At 40.6% G+C, this 16,123-nt stretch overlaps 1 protein-coding gene and 1 long non-coding RNA gene across 9 annotated transcripts in view; one reads left to right on the top strand and one right to left on the bottom strand.

Moving 5' to 3' along the window:
- The window catches only part of LOC307028254, a 157,205-nt gene that overhangs the window by 7,193 nt on the left and 133,889 nt on the right, over positions 1 to 16,123 (bottom strand). For 5 of the 6 annotated variants that reach the window (XR_013804906.1, XR_013804907.1, XR_013804908.1 and 2 more), the window contains 4 exons: positions 13,285 to 13,357; positions 9,071 to 9,161; positions 7,610 to 7,700; positions 3,390 to 3,618 (listed from right to left, as the gene is read on the bottom strand). This is a non-coding gene — a long non-coding RNA (uncharacterized lncRNA). The remainder of the gene's footprint in view (positions 1 to 3,389; positions 3,619 to 7,609; positions 7,701 to 9,070; positions 9,162 to 13,284; positions 13,358 to 16,123) is intronic. The other variant, XR_013804909.1, reaches the window with a different exon arrangement.
- Positions 1 to 16,123, top strand: part of LOC307028251 (uncharacterized protein) — a 93,303-nt gene that overhangs the window by 65,292 nt on the left and 11,888 nt on the right. For 2 of the 3 annotated variants that reach the window (XM_079663106.1, XM_079663104.1), the window contains 19 exons: positions 1,063 to 1,125; positions 2,012 to 2,139; positions 3,212 to 3,238; positions 3,426 to 3,632; positions 3,850 to 3,876; positions 4,037 to 4,099; positions 4,186 to 4,254; positions 4,357 to 4,407; positions 4,622 to 4,744; positions 4,843 to 4,905; positions 5,893 to 5,937; positions 6,604 to 6,735; positions 7,643 to 7,714; positions 8,369 to 8,395; positions 9,079 to 9,177; positions 13,204 to 13,239; positions 13,523 to 13,612; positions 13,725 to 13,757; positions 14,201 to 14,236. In XM_079663106.1, the coding sequence (XP_079519232.1) occupies positions 1,063 to 1,125; positions 2,012 to 2,139; positions 3,212 to 3,238; positions 3,426 to 3,632; positions 3,850 to 3,876; positions 4,037 to 4,099; positions 4,186 to 4,254; positions 4,357 to 4,407; positions 4,622 to 4,744; positions 4,843 to 4,905; positions 5,893 to 5,937; positions 6,604 to 6,735; positions 7,643 to 7,714; positions 8,369 to 8,395; positions 9,079 to 9,177; positions 13,204 to 13,239; positions 13,523 to 13,612; positions 13,725 to 13,757; positions 14,201 to 14,236 (1,391 nt within the window). The remainder of the gene's footprint in view (positions 1 to 1,062; positions 1,126 to 2,011; positions 2,140 to 3,211; positions 3,239 to 3,425; positions 3,633 to 3,849; positions 3,877 to 4,036; positions 4,100 to 4,185; positions 4,255 to 4,356; positions 4,408 to 4,621; positions 4,745 to 4,842; positions 4,906 to 5,892; positions 5,938 to 6,603; positions 6,736 to 7,642; positions 7,715 to 8,368; positions 8,396 to 9,078; positions 9,178 to 13,203; positions 13,240 to 13,522; positions 13,613 to 13,724; positions 13,758 to 14,200; positions 14,237 to 16,123) is intronic. The other variant, XM_079663105.1, reaches the window with a different exon arrangement.

The following is a 16,123-nucleotide window of genomic DNA, read 5'->3' as shown; positions in this document are numbered from 1 at the left end:
AGGTAAATGATGGTTGATATTAGGTGCTTTTAACACCGGAGTACTTTTCCCAGTATAGTTCCGAAATAGTTCCGAAAATTTGCGTTCACACCAAAAAAATCCGGAACTAGAAATTAGTTCATGAGAACCTTTCCACCCCCTTTTCAGTCCCTGCTAGAAAGCAGAGACTTTAATGGGAGAAAAAGGTTCCCATTTCTGATAGGCTGGGCGGATTGCAAACCACGCCGCGTAAAACTCCCAAAAAGTTTTGTGAAGCCGCCATTTTATTTGCTTGCATTAGCCTTATTAGCTTTAGCATTAGCCCAGCGCACAAACGCAGAGAGACTAACTTATGGCAACACAAAAGAAAACATGGGAGCGGTGGAGATGAGGAGGTGTCGGCGTTCTGGCGATTTACTCGGGGGTAACTCTGGGGACTTCCGGCCGGGGACTTCGGGTGGCAGTATAAGCCGTGAAGTTGTTTGCGGCCTGCCAGTAAACCCAAAGCAGAAAAAGAAGTGACGTCAGCGGCTTCATTTGCCTAATCCTGCCCCAGGGACTTATTCCGGTGTGAACGCGATCTGTACTTAGTTCATGAGAACTAAAGAGTTCTCATGAACTAAGTACGGCAAAGTACTTGGTGTGAAAGCGCCTATTGATGAAAAAACAGAGCTTTCATATATTTTTTTAGCAGATAATTCCTTGAAACAGGAGGCTCAGATTGCTGATAATAAGAAGACATATGAAGTGTATTATTTCAATGTTGTTATGCAAATGTATTATTGGGCTTTTTTCTTATCAACTAAGATTTGTTAGAAAATGTTTTCAACTTGAATTGACCGAATTTATTTGAAAATTGGGTTTATTAATACATGAATACTGTGTTTTATATTCGAACATATATACATTTAAGAAGTACAATAGCAGATGTTTAATTTGCGGGCCATATTTCATTATACTTTTTTTATTTGCTGAGGGCCGATTCAAAATGGTCGGGCCGGGCCGTAGTTTGGACACCCCTGCTCCATACAATGCTGTCAATCTAAAGACTGTATTTAACACTGTGTTCTACGTTGTGTGCAGCAAGTGACTCACGCCACAGTTCAGTCTCTGTGGAGAACAGACCCGGGCTGCCAGGGTCCTCAGGTGGGTCGAGGGGGGGGGGGAGTAAAAGAGACAAGCGTCCATGCTTTACTTCCTCTTTTATTCTCTACTCTGAGGCTCTGCTGCCTCATGTGTGCTCCTCATGCAGGACCTCACATGGACTTGAAAGCACGGCAGCATGCATGAATCCCAATGCTTTCTGCTTCTGAACTCATGAAGGGTGGCGTGTATCTTCCTAAATAAGCCAGGGGAATGGAACATTGGGCCGTTCATGCTGTAATCCTCTGAAAATATATGCAAAGAGAGGAAATAGAAGAGTGCGTTTGAGGGAGAGAAGGGGAGAAGATACAAAGGGCTAGGGAAACTGATTTTGGTTCAGCTTCACATGCATAGATATTTATTCCTTAAGAATAACAAGGATTGGAACATAATTGCATTTTAGCCTAGGATGCTAATGCTAGGATATGAGTTGTTCATTTTTCAGTGAGTACTTCATGCTTATGTATTAGTTTAGAGGCATGTAAATAGCAAAACTCCCTGAACTGGAACACTGGAAGCACCGTGTTTCTGTGCATGTCAGAGCTGTCGGAAATATTTTGCACACAACTGAAGGGGATGGTTGCGTTGTATATAGAATCTACTGAAAACAGGAAGAGTGTAAGGTCACACTATAATATAAATATGGGGAAGGTGGTGCATGCAGGTGTGTGAAGGTGTATCCTCCTCAGAACCTTCACAGGGCCTTTATATTACAGCCACACACTCACAGGTAGGGATTCTCACTCCATCAAGCTAAAAGTCATTTCCTCTTCCTGTTTCCTCTTCTGGGTACTGTTTTTGTTGGGGGCTTGGATTCAAACATATATCATTTCTGAAAGCTCGTTTCATGAGGGCTCTAATAACTCTGAACTTTTGTCGTTGTTTTCAGGGGCTAAAGGAGAGAAGGGCAGCCAGGGGGACTCAGGCCTGAAAGGAGACAGGGGTCCGATCGGGCCGAAGGGAGAGACCACCTCCAGCTCTGGCTCCGGATCACGGGGGGGAAGCCGTGGAGAAAAGGTTCGGACCGACATGCAGTGAGAGGGGGGGAGGCACCGATGATGCAAGATTTCCTTTTTAGTTTTTCCTTGTGAAGGTCGCAGAGGGTGGGCAGGGTTAGTAACAGCAGGGGTCTGAGACGGGCTGACACATCCCAGAGGAACACTAGAGGGAGCTAATAGTCCTAATGTTCTGCAATCATATGCTTATATGGTCAAGGAATCTATTTATATTGCTTTCTTATACAATTTGTATTTAATCTATTTGATCACATTTCTATACGCTGTATTCTTGGTTATGTATACGGACAGGCAGTATTTCCAGTATGTCATACAATGGGACAGTTCTCTAAAGTCAACACATCATTGATTTGACACACACAGATTCAGCTGGGGATACACAAAGAGAAAACTTACAAAAAATAAAAACTTTAAGTAGCAGGTACTACATACATGGTATGTATCTGACTTGTTTCTATTGACCAACCAAAGTTATATTTCCATTATAAAATATAAGGTTTTATTATGAAGGGTTGTTTCTACTAAAAAATATTTTGTTCTTAATATATTATTTCCTCCAAAAAGTTATTTATTGTCATCTGCACAACCATGACAGAGCAGCAGTGGCTGGAAGGAAAAGGCTCCCAAAATGACTTCATGTGTTCAAAGATAATCACGCAAAACAAGAATCTAAATCATACTATGGCGCAGGTATAAATAAATGCCAACATTATAAATAAAATAAAGTATTATTAATTTGTGGTTGATAGTATTGCTAATGAATGAACTGAATATAAATTCAGTAAATACATATGCATAGTTAGAAGTAATGAGTATAAACACAGAGGTGTCAGCAGATTGTAAAACAGTAAGTCAAGTATATGTATTGTTAAATGAAGGTAAAGTGACACACACACATACAGACAGAATGAAATCCCACTGGTCCCACCCGTACTAATGGAAGTGTGCACAGTGTGTGATGTGTTTCAGTTCAAGCTCTCTACCAGTGAATGTGTCAGTATATACATGTCAGTGGATGATAGTGCTTTAAGTTGAACTAGACAGCTAATGAAGACTCTTCTTTCACCTTTCAGGGAGAACTGGGGGAGAAGGGATTAAAGGTGAGATCATCTACATTTTGTATTTTTGATTTGAGTCACCTAGCAACAAAGCTACAGTTGTATTGTGATGCAGCACAGTCCCTCACAAAAGGAACCCTGATACCACCTCACAGTATGGGAATTCAGAGGTGTTGAATTGATTAGTAATCACTGTCAAATAATGTCTCCGATGCTTGGTTTCCTCCAGGGCAGCGCCGGCTTCGGCTACATCGGAAAGAAGGGAGAGCCGGGCCCTGCTGGCCCCGTCGGCCCCCCCGGCCCACCAGGGGCCGCAACTGAGGTTACAGTTGGCGGTGACGGCTCAGTGGCTTCCAGAGCTCCCGGACCCCGAGGAACAGCTGGACCCCCGGGCACATCAGGCCCAGAGGGACCACCAGGGACTGATGGAGAGCCAGTGAGTAGACTTCAGTTAAACGTTTTACATTAAAACACAAATCACAAGTTTTCAAGCATGCCAGAAAATGTATAACAATTAAAGTTACCACCTCAGTTTTAAATATGTTAAAACATGTTAATGTATGTGACATATGGGTGAATATTGATGTCCATTTTAAATATAAAAAAAGACAATGTGTCTTCGAGGATGTGTAATCATGTTTTCTTTGTCACAGGGTGATCCTGGTGAGGATGGAAAAACCGTACGTATTTTTTTCTCCTGCACAATACCAAAAACACTATTGATTACTTTAGCTCTTATCTGTCAAAGGTTATGTGCTGATGGATTGTTAAAATAGATCCATACACTTTCTCCCTTGTTGTCACACCATGAGTGCCCTAACATTATGTATCTCGACACAGGGCCTTGAGGGACCCCCTGGCTTCCCAGGAACCCCGGGTGATCCTGGACTTAAAGGAGACAAGGTAAAACACTCACTTACATAAAACAATAACGAATATTACAAATATTATTGCTATGTTTATTAAAATAATGTCTGTCGTGCATGCAGGGAGACCGTGGAGATGGTCAGCCCGGCCCCAGGGGTCCACCAGGACTTCCCGGACCAGGAATCAGATCTGTGAGTTCCGCTTGACCTCGGTCACATGCTCATCATGGTCAGACAGATGTTGTATCAGCAGAGATTTGTTGAATGAAACTGACATCAGTTTATGTATTGCAGACCTTTGTGGACATGGAAGGCTCAGGGTTCCCTGATCTGGAATCTGTTCGGGTGAGTCAAATGAGAATCTCCCTAAACTGAAATTAACTTTGTAAAGAAGGATATTATCATTGTTGCTGTAAGACTGTAACCAGCATCTGTAAATGAAGATTACTGTCAAACCAATTACAGAAGAAAAAAACGTAGCTAGAGATCTTAGCTCTGCAAACACATCATGGACTACAATAAATTGCCTAATTGCTAAATAATTATTTTGATGTTGTAGGGACTGCCTGGCCTACCAGGTCCCCCTGGTCCCCCAGGGTCTCCTGGTCCCTCTACAACAGGCACAGCATCGAGTTCTGGGGCCTTCGGACCCCCAGGAAAGGACGGTGCGGCTGGTCAACCTGTAGGTGTCGATTTCTTTGTTTCCAAACACCATTAATAATCCAAATAATGCTCTAACCTAATCAACAACTCCTTTACACCCAAACCAAATCTCTCTAGGGCCTGCCTGGTATTCCAGGGACTGACGGCAGCCCAGGAGCGTCTGCTCCCAAAGGAGAAAAGGTAATGACTTTGGGAATAATTGTTTCTTCTAATGGGAATAACTAAATGTAATTGTTAGCACCCCTATATGCATCTTAATAGTGTGAACATTAGATGTATTGAAATCTTACTGGATTAAATATAGTTTTCCTGTGCATATCCTTGGTATTGTTGACAGTATTGATACTTGGTGCAGTATGTATGGACGAGTACTAATATAGTTCACAGGCCATTAGACATGACATGATCTATGATTTGAGCAAGCTCTATTTTCGTTAATGTTTTGATTTGGGTTAGTAATAGAGGAAGTGACAGGACTACCTGCACTGAGTTTTGACAGTGGTCTTTTGCCTTCATCACAACTGGACCCTAAAAGAGATCAAGTTAATTCTAACTAGATCCTCCAGTGTTCGAATGTGTGATAAGAAGAAAGCAGTCAGTGACACAGCAGAAAGAATATGTCCAGTGGGAATTAGTGCTAGCTTGGCTAACTAGCATCGATTTCACCGCTATCACACCTTTCAAATTCTAAAAATGTTATGATATTACACAGCAAAAAGCTTAAAGACAAGCTGATATGGCTTGTATTGAAGTGTGTAGACTTTAAAGGGCCCCAATCTCACTAAGATGAACCACTTCAAAAACATGTGAAGCAGGGCTGTGCGTGCAAGCCATGTGTGATTTGAACTTGAATGCACATCTAGAACACCCTATGCCATGTGAGCCGTACCAAATAAAAACAATGGTTTTGGCGACTTGCTTTTAGCGCTGTGATGTGATGTGTAATCTGTGCCTAAAAACGTGTTGTTAAACGCTGGCTCTTAGACATCTGGCTCACCCACAGGCTTTAGGCTGAGATGCTGTTTCCACAAATATTGCCATGAACACTTTTATCCTATTTTGACAAAATATGAAATGTCCTTACAAAAAAAGGAAACAAAAATGCAAATGGAGGATTTACTTGAACTGAAGTTTGTATTAACATATGTCTATTCTTCCCTACACTAGGGTGATGCAGGTGAGCTGGGTCTTCCAGGAGCAATTGGACAGAAGGTGAGGACTTGTGATTTTCTTTAAGTTTGAACTTTCTTTAACTAGCTGCCCCTTTACATTTACACCTGCAGTCCAAAACACAGCTAAATGCAATGGGTCTTTGTAAGCATTAATAGAGGTTACGTAGTACAGAAAAAAAGGATCACAGAATTTAGATAAGTGTGCAGTGAGTTGGTGGTGTGCTTTTTGGAAACGAGACTAATGTATCATCTTTGAACTGTTTCTAAAGCTCTTCTCATCCAGCCAAGCTCCGACTTTTCTTTTCTCACAAATCTGCTGCCCCACTATTTATCCTCCTCCTACTTTCCTAAGTCTTCCTCTCTGCAGGTAACTGTGCTCCAGCACGTCAGCCATCAAAGAGGATTTGTGTCTTCTAACAATATGCAAATGTTTCTCAAATATTGTCAGCTGCAGACTTGAAGTTTAATCCTAGTGCTGGTTATGGTTTGGTTTAACATTTGGTGACGCCTGAATTGGGACCCAGAACAATGAGCATGAGTTGTTGTTATTATCTTAGTCGACGTGCTATTAAACGACACTTACAAATACTAAATGCTGCATGAAGGTTTGAGGAGTTTTGTGCATTAAATTCCCGACAACAAAAAAAACCTTTACCTTACCATGGTTTGATGCACTATTTATTTGTCCTGTCATGCCACCCTACAGGGGTCTGGAGGAGGCCCAGGGGTAAAAGGTGATCCAGGAGAGACCGGACTGGCTGGTCTACCCGGACCCCTCGGACCAGTCGGAAAGCCGGGACCTCCCGGGCCCCCTGGATCCAGCTACCGCGTCGGATTTGTAAGTTCTACATTGGTATCTTGAAGATTTTTAAAAGGGTTGACTTGATCTCACATTAAAGGATACAAAATGAAACGCTACATTTAGTCTGTGTTAAGTGGTTCTCTATGACAGCTAAAGGTAGGGTAGGTAATTCACTTCAGAAACACTTTTTGTTATATTACATGGAATGCTCTTAACATGCAGATAGCAATGAATACATTAAATACTTTGACAATAAATAACTTTAAAAAAATTCATCTGTGGAAGCCGTAGCACTGTAAAAAGCACGACCAATCATCTGAGCTGGCCCGGCTAAAACAACTGGATGGCCTACCTGCCTGTCAGCCTTCCATCTGTGCACAAACTTTGATTTGCGGGTTATATGGTCTTTGTTTCCATTAGCAAGCATCGCTAACACACAGAGCTAACCTGTACTGGAGAGAGCATGTGTAAGAAGCAGGAAATAAAAAGGAACTCACCTTGTGGGAAACATGCAAGGGAAAAAGCATTTGAGCAGCAATAATCCTTGATGTGGTTTTGAACATGATATGGCGTTTCATCACTGCAGCGTTTGGACAGTATCTGCTGAGTCCCGCATGAGCAGGCATAAGCTTTGTTTAAAAAAAAAATCTTTAAAGCTTTATACCCCGAATCAGCACTTTAGTAACAGGGCTGAAACGGAGTGATATGAGGCGTGGATAGAATGGGTGATCTGTTTGGTATTTTGAGCAAAACACTTCATAGACATTTTTTTAAATATATTTGTATATATCTGAGACCTATGCTATTGCCTACAAATAGCATGATAGGTGACCTTTAAGGTTAATCATCTCATGCACAACAGCATTTGATCTTAAAATAAATAAACGAAAGAAGAAAATACTGGTTTTACCGATTGTAATGAAGTCTTTGTTGGTGTTTGTAGGATGACATGGAGGCCTCTGGTGGAGGTTTCAGCAACGGACTTCCTGGTGCCAGAGGACCTGAAGGAAGACAGGTCAGTACTGCGTATTAAACCAAAATGATGGCTGGAATTCTTCACAATACAGAGTCTAAATAAAGAACTACAAATCCTAGTAATTCTATCTTTACAAATCTGAACAGCAGCTTTAAAGTCATAGAGTCGTTTTGTAGGACAGAATGTGTCATACTCCAGAAACCCATTGAAGGAATGTTTGGTAAAATAAATTGTGTCTTGTGGTTGTACTATGGATTTGAAAGCTTACGCTTTTAATGTTTACATTTAATCTGAATTTGACTTAAGTGCAGTTTGTCTTGCTTGGAAAGCTGCTGACATGAGCATCTTAAGCTAGCAACAAAAGCTGCATGACTAACTGACGAACAAAGTGTCCATGGTGGCATGAAGAAAAGAAAACAGGTTAACTCAAAAACTTTTAAATCCTTTAATTTGTTCTGTTTTATTCTATAGGCAATTTGGTCCAGCTGCCATACAATCTATAAATAATCTGATAACAATAACACTGTTATTATTGTTTAATAAAAACAGCATGCCAGGTATTTTGTACAGGTCTACAATTTACAATTCTGTTGTGGACTGGAAGTGGTCCATTTATTTTGCTATGGTAATTAATTACACGAGGATGCTATAAACAAGCTTGAACATAACAAAGGCTATTATTTTCTTTTTTAGGGTTCTTCTGGCTCGCCTGGACTTCCTGTAAGTAACTCAAGTCATTCTTTTAAACATGCTCCTACATCTGTCCCCTTCTCCAACTCACACATTTTCTTTCTAGTTTTAAAGCAAACTATTTGATTAACAAGGGGTTTCGTTTTAAGTACTCAGCGAAGACACACGAACAAGCCTGATGTACAGTTACCTGGGACTGAACCGAGGTCTCCAAGGTGATGTGTTCGGCCCCAGCACACCCTCAGGCGTCTTAATGAGTTTATTTAACATTCAGCGTTGGTTATTTGCGGCGGATTTATCCTTGCTACTCTCCTCTGCTGTCATTTCACGCGTTTGTTTTAGAAAACATTAGGATTTGAGAAAAATAAGCTGCAGCTTTATTGATTCCCGAGGGCAGAATGAGGTCATTGCCCTGTCTGAAGAGAGAGAAGAGGGAGGAAAATAAAACACACAAACAGAGCTGGAAATGCATATAACCAGTGGACTGTTTATTTGAAAAGATAGTATGAAAACAAAAAGGGCAGAAGACACATTCGAAGCAATGCGACCCGGGTTAGCACGTTCGCATGAAGCTGTGAAGAGCTGCAGAGTAGGGTGTTGATTTGTTGAAAGTTGAATTAATAGTATAAGCAAACATATCAGAGGTAGTCATTTGGTAACTATATTTCAATGAATTATTTGTGTTCACTGCTGTATCTCTGTTACCTCTGCAGGGTAAATCTGGGCTGCCTGGTATCCCCGGTCAGAAGGGCAGTGAAGGGTCCCTCGGAAGAGACGGACAGCCCGGGCTGGACGGCTTCCCCGGACCCCAGGTAAAACACATCGAAGAGACAAAGAAGAATGCAGCAGTTGGATAAGATGTCATGGTGTTAACACTGAGTTAAATGTATTATTTATTCTGTTTTTCGGTGTATACGTTTATGACATTGTTGCAAGGTTTGCTACATAACAAGTGAAGAGGCACACATATTTAGCATTCTGAAATGTCTGGGAACAATACACCCCGTGGCAAAATAGGTAATTTCATCAAGTATTTTGTATCAATGGGTTAGAAAATTGTTTCGTTTTTTTTAAGGAAAAACTGTGAAGAATTCAGCCTGAGGTCATTCAAACTGTGATAGGATGCAGTAGTAGTAAAGAAAATGCCAACCCCTTACCCAACCTCTGTTTCAAGCAATTGGACTGTTTGAGGAAAAAGGATTGTCGTTTTTGCACTTCCTGTCTGGCCATAATGTTTTTTGAAGAGTTTAACAGCAGGGGTTCACAATACATCAGGCAGCTTATCAGTGTCAGGCAATAAGTGTTTAAAGACACTATTGTGGGGGAAACTTCTGTAGCTATGGAGAGTCAGGAGTCAAAGAGACACGAGAAGAGCTGGAGCTTTGATGGCAAACACTGGTGGTTTATTTGGAGTTACGGCCGGAGAATTTATAAGACAGGTGGTGTGTCACGAGTTGACACATCGGTTGCCAAACCAATTCTGAAGAACTCTTTCTGTAGCTCGAGGTTTTAACTAGTTCGGAGTGTAATAATCAACATTCTTCATCAGTGAGACTAAACATTATGGACCCTGAATCTAACTAGAGCTCTCGACCATAGAAAAGAATGCGCGCCAGGGAACCTTCGTCCCTGAACAGTACACTACCTCATGGCGGCTTGTGTTCTGTCATAGACTGGCAACAACAATGCGCCCAAGCTGCTCCTCCTTAAAGAGCCTGTGACACGAACCCAACAACTGTTGTGCAATGAAATAGTGGGCTACTAGTAATCTCGAACCGTCAGTTTAAAAAAGAAAAAGCGATACCGTTCCGATAAATATCAATAATTTCGAACATCGCGGGAAAATTCCTTCGACTCATTTTGAGGTTTTGGGGGAAGCCGGAAGTGACGTCAATGCGGGAACGCTTCACTGTGCGGCGAGAGAGCCAAACACGGACAAAGTGTGTTGTCATGCGTAGAAATGGTGAATTACTGAGTTTAGGCACGTTAATAACGTTTTAATGAAGTTGACTACAGTATATTCATATGTGTCAGTGCTTTCATGTCAATTCGGCGAACATAAACATAAATGATCGTGATGAAGATGATGATTAAATTAGGATTACAAATCGGTAGTGAGAGCTGCTGAATTTCCTCCCGTCGGATGTGATATAAAAACAAATCGATTATTTTTGTAAACTCAAGTGGATGAAACTACATTTATTAGTGCTTTCATGTCAATTTGGCGAACATATGACACATTAAATGATCGTGAGGATGATGATTTAAAAATCTTTTGTTTGAGCCGGTCTGCATGTCCTGATGAGAAAACAAACCTTAGCTTTTTGTAGTTGCAGTCAGTGGTGTAGTGGGCGTTGGACGTACCCCCACTTATTTGAAGCATGATTTCTTTTTGTAATAGTCTAATACATCTAAAATCATTGCCAGTGTTATCAGTTGCAAGTGTGTGTTTGTTGTAATAATGACGAAAACATAATAGGCAGATTTCACAGTAATTATAATAAAAACTTAGCTCAAGCATTTATGCAACTTGATTTGAAGCGTGTGTGTGTGTGAGGGGCAGAACTGTGTGTGTAGGGTGACCAGGTGTCCCGCAATGTGCGGGACTGCACACACAGCATTTTTATTATTTGTCCAGCGTCCCACACATTGAGACTATGTCCCGCATTTGAGTGATAGTCGCGCAGAAAGGCCGGATCGGTTCGCTTGTCTAAATGGCATCATGTAAGTTGCGCTGACAGGCGACACAGAGGTCCCCAAGCCCCCCCCCCCCCCCCATATTTATATATATATATATATATATATATATATATATATATATATATATATATATATATATATATATAAATATTTACTCAAATTGATGGGTTTGGATGATGGGGGAAAATCGTGTCACAGGCTCTTTAAGAGAGATAGCAGCAATACCCAAGGCCATAGACCTATGCTGTGAGAAAGGAGACAGTGAGAGGAGAAAATTATTAACTGTGTCAAAGGTTGAATACCTAAGCAAATGATTCCCTAACAACTATGATACTGGGATCTTTAAGAAGACATTTCCAATTGAAGCATGACGCTCATTCTTGATCTTGGAAATAAAAGTTAAACAAAGACCTTTTACTTGGTTTTTCAAGACCTTCCTATTGCATGTCATGGGGCCCTTCTCACTTCGGTTAAATGGATTCCTTGCGTCCCTCACTTGCGTCGTTTCCCTGTGACTAGTCCTTCCCACCAGGGAAAAATGGAGAGACGCAAGGAAACCACGAGAAGCAGGGAATTGAGTTTTAAGAGCAATGGGACGTCCTTTCCTCCGGAGCGTCACGTGAAGCGACGTCCGTTTGTGATGACGCTGCACAGCTGATCGTCTGACAGCAGCCAGCTCTGTCCCCGTTATTTCCACACACACCCGCCTCTGTTAGTACACATTTACTGACACAAACATTTGTATCATCTGTTGTAGACCCAAATAAATAAAATAAAATAAGAACTAATTCTCCAAAAAGATAAACGCCATTCTTAAAATGTATAAACGAACAATAGTTTGATTAATATTGATTAGAGTGCACAAAATAAATAAAATAATTCAGAGAAGAAAAAGAGATATGTTATCTATCAAAACCCAGTTAGATTAATATTCATTGGATTGCACACTTTGTTTGTTTGTGTGGATATGTAGCACATTAACATTTTAATTGCACTTAATGACTGACTGAATGAAAATGACAATAAATGAAAATGTAAAACGAAAAAAGCGATCATGAAAATGTTTCCAAAAAATGAATAAACATTTTTTTGAACACTTTGTTGTTCAGATATATCACATATTTGTAACTAAATGATACATGAATTGAAAAAAAAGACGGTTTAAACTGAGGAGGGACTCCCGTGAGGTTCATGTATTTTCTTTACTCCGCTGGGAAATGGCTCTCATGTCAAGAAGCATCAGATCAGTGCATGTGCTGCATCGTCCAATCAGTGAGCGATACACAGTAAGGGGGCGGGGCGAGTGTCTGAGGATTTCATCGGAGGATGATCTGGTGGTTCCTCGATTATAGCTCCTCCATTATCGCTCCTCGCTCCTCGCTCCTCGCTCCTCCGGCACAAATAAGGCCATTGGGACGCTACTCAAGATGGCGCAGACAAATCAACTTCCGGTGAGACCGAGGACCGAGGAGCGAGGAAATTAAAAATAAGAGAAGTGAGAAGGGCCCATGGTCTTCATCTTAAAGTTGTTGAGTTGTCATGGAGTGAGCTCAATCCTCGGACATATCCAGCAGTAATAGGAACTGTTGCAACCGGACAAGATTTTGGTATCGGAGCGGTTCTGGTCTTCAGTTTGTAGTATTCATCGTTCATGTTTGAGCAGGCTTTGGTTGCATGCGATTAAAAAAAGCCAATCAACAGACGATTTAACTTTCTATTAGCTTTTAATTAAAAGGCTTGTAAACTGGCTACTTATAAAACAAGCAGTAAACAATGAGCTGCATGCTGAGGGGGAGGTCATGGCCGGATTGGAATTGGGACTAAGACCTTTGAGTATGGGTTATTTTGTCAATATACCTAATATATTTCAGCGCCTTTTACCAGGCAGAATGTTGCATATCCAATCTGTTCAAACGTGTGTAGTAGCCAAGTTTCTATGCATTTCCTAAATGTATCACTATCATTTCATTTAACGGGTAATCATGTTTCTACACGTTTTAATATGACAGAGGCAGTGCAATTATTATGTATGTCAATGAAATGGTTGTTTCTCTTCTGCATAATGAAGCAGATGTATTTTTGGAAAGTGCTTTGAATTTTTTTTAACATATCTTTTGTCTCATTCCTCTTTATTTTAGGGACCAAAGGGTGACGGTGGTGACAAAGGAGACAGGGTGAATATCATATAAATACAATATGTTCACTTTACTCAAACTCACATCTCACTCCTGTATGATTCTTCGTCAGAGAGTTTGTTATAGTTCTTTGGATCTCTCACACCTTTAAAGTCTCCTAAGAATAAGAAGAATAAAGAAAAATAATAGTTAGTTTGTGAAGAAACTTGTATTCTTTATCTTCATTATACAAATTAGAACAATTAAAGTTATGTCACATTAAGCATTTCATTAAGTAACAGAGTAATTCATCTTTTTGCTGCGTGTGGTGTTGTGGTTTTAGGGTGAGCCAGGTCGGGATGGATCCGGACTCACTGGCCCCCCTGGCCCACCTGGACCCCCGGGACAAATCATCTACCAGACTGATGGCAATGTAAGGAACACACCCAAAAGCACACACACTACACTGATACACAGCTAACCGCAGTTTAGATCAGTGATGGTGTTCATCCTAACTTCTTCTTTCTCTCTCTGTGTCACTACAGGCCGGCGGTGTGGCTGGTGATGTTGGGCGGGCGGTATGTATTTAGATATATATATTAATACTGATACAGGTACAACCTAATCTTATTTAACATAACTACAGTGTTGTATTCACATGAGGCTTTCTACTCATTTTGCCATCTTTAAAAAACCTACCACGGATGACAGGCCATGTAATTGGGGCAGTTTTTCGCGCAGTGGTTGATCATTAGATCAAGGGGCGTTGGTGAACTCCAGTTCAAAAACCGCCTCGGCCACCACTGCGTCAGGCCGTTGTGTCCTTGGGCAAGACACTTTACCCGCATTTGCTCCTGTGGGTAATTTCCACAGTAATGACATTTACATGTCTAATATGTGTAATATGTATTGTAAAGCGCTTTGAGCACCTGTAAAAGCGCTCTATATATATATAATAACAATTTAAAAAAAATTAATGCATATTATTATTATTAATTATGTCTTATATGTTCCTGGACAGGGAGAAAATGGTTTACCTGGTCAAGCTGGATTCCCTGTAAGTCTCCATTTGTCATATTATTAATGTACCATTATCTTATTCCCATCATAAAAGTGTTTTCTGTTGCCTATTTCTTTTGAACCTTATGTGTTTTCGTTTTTAAACTAGGGCTGTCAAACGATTAACATTTTTAATCAGATTAATCACAGCTTAAAAATTAATCATGATTAATCACCATTCAAACTATGTCCAAAATATGCCATTTCTTTATCTATATTGTTGTGGGAATGGAAAGATAAATGAAAGAAGGCGGATATATCCATTTAACATACAGTATGTATGTATGTATGTATGTTTATTATAACATTGTTCTGTGTGTCAAAATGAAAGACAGCACCTATCAATCATCAAACCGTGGGGTCTTATTTGATTACGTGTTGATTTCTATCAACACGGGGGGGGGGGGCTAGTGGAGTACTTCGTGACCACAGAGCGTGAACGCTGTGATCAGCTGTTTTAGCGCCGTTCTCCAGTGGGGGGGGGGGGGTCTCCCTCCGCAGCCGGTTGGCGTCGTTTTGGCACAATTCCGTTGTACAGACCGACATTAACAGCTTTGTGACACAAGTGACGGTACGCATTTCTGATTGTTGCCGCGCATGCGTACCTGCGTACAATTTATGTGCACCCTTGTACTACAGCAAATGTATTCTCCGTCAGGACTTCCTGCAACAACACCACGCCGTTATCTTGATTCTGATTGACCAGAAGACATTATCAAAGATGTTCTATTGAGAAGACGATCACTACGTGACAAAAGTTTTCAAAACCGTTTCTGGTCTTCGGTATTTCCAGACAAGTGGCTACTGAAATCACTCTTACTAACTGCTGTCTGCGCAATTTACTCCGCTTTATTTTGCTTACTTTAACATCATTTTTCATGGTGGGGCTAAGCCATTTCTTGGTATGGTTGTAGCCTACCCCAGCCATACCCTGGCGCTGCAACTGGTGGGATGTATGGGGTGGGTCATTCTGCTCATGCGTTAAATGCGTTAAATATTTTAACGCAATTAATTAAAAAAATTAATTACCGCCGTTAACGCGATAATTTTGACAGCATTATTTTCAACAAATTCCATGAAATACTAAAACCAAGAGAATGTTCACTTTTAACTTCCCTACCCAGTCTGCAACCCTCAAAACCATTCACTAAAGTACTTGAAAGAAATGGTCTTAATACAAGTTAATCTTTAGGAAATATAACTAAATGCCATAGAAACCTCTACTTTCAATCTGCTTTCACAAGAGATAGATATAATTGTCCGCCAAAGTTTTTGTTATTCCCAACCGGTAACTTCTGGTTTTGTGGAAGTGCTTTAAACCTCCATTCTTTCAAATATCCAGCAGGGGGAGACTCCACCATTTTCCAAAAGAGGTTTGATTGGGTAGAAGTCAATGAGAAAATGACCCTACATTTAGGATTAACCAAATTAACCAAACTATCAAGTGTTAATAATAACTAAGAGAGACTTAAAATGTGATTGTCAAAGTATGTTCCATAGTGCACTGTAGTTTTTAGAAAAGCCAAGAGTTAATCAATCTGGGTCTCAGAGGAATATATATCAGGCTTTAGCTACAGACAGCTATTACTGGTAGGATACATTCATTGTTAGTTTTGGTCTTTTTCTTTCATAAAATATTTTAATTATGTTTTCTGATATTGGTGGGGTTGGTGACCCTTTTATTCAAATGTTGACCATGGATAAATCTCCTCAATTTAAATCTTTAATCATATAAATCAGGTCTCTGTTGAATTGTCTGTACGTCGTTGCAATTCGGAAACAAATCCCCATGACAGTTTTGATGTGAGTAGGCACATAATATTAGTCCCACTGTTCAGGGAAACAGAGGTAGACACATACTTTAATGCCTTTGAACGCATCGCTG

The sequence above is a fragment of the Notothenia rossii genome, assembly GCF_949606895.1.
Source record: "Notothenia rossii genome assembly, chromosome: 2".
NCBI lineage: Eukaryota > Metazoa > Chordata > Actinopteri > Perciformes > Nototheniidae > Notothenia > Notothenia rossii.
This window is presented reverse-complemented; position numbering and strand designations above follow the sequence as displayed.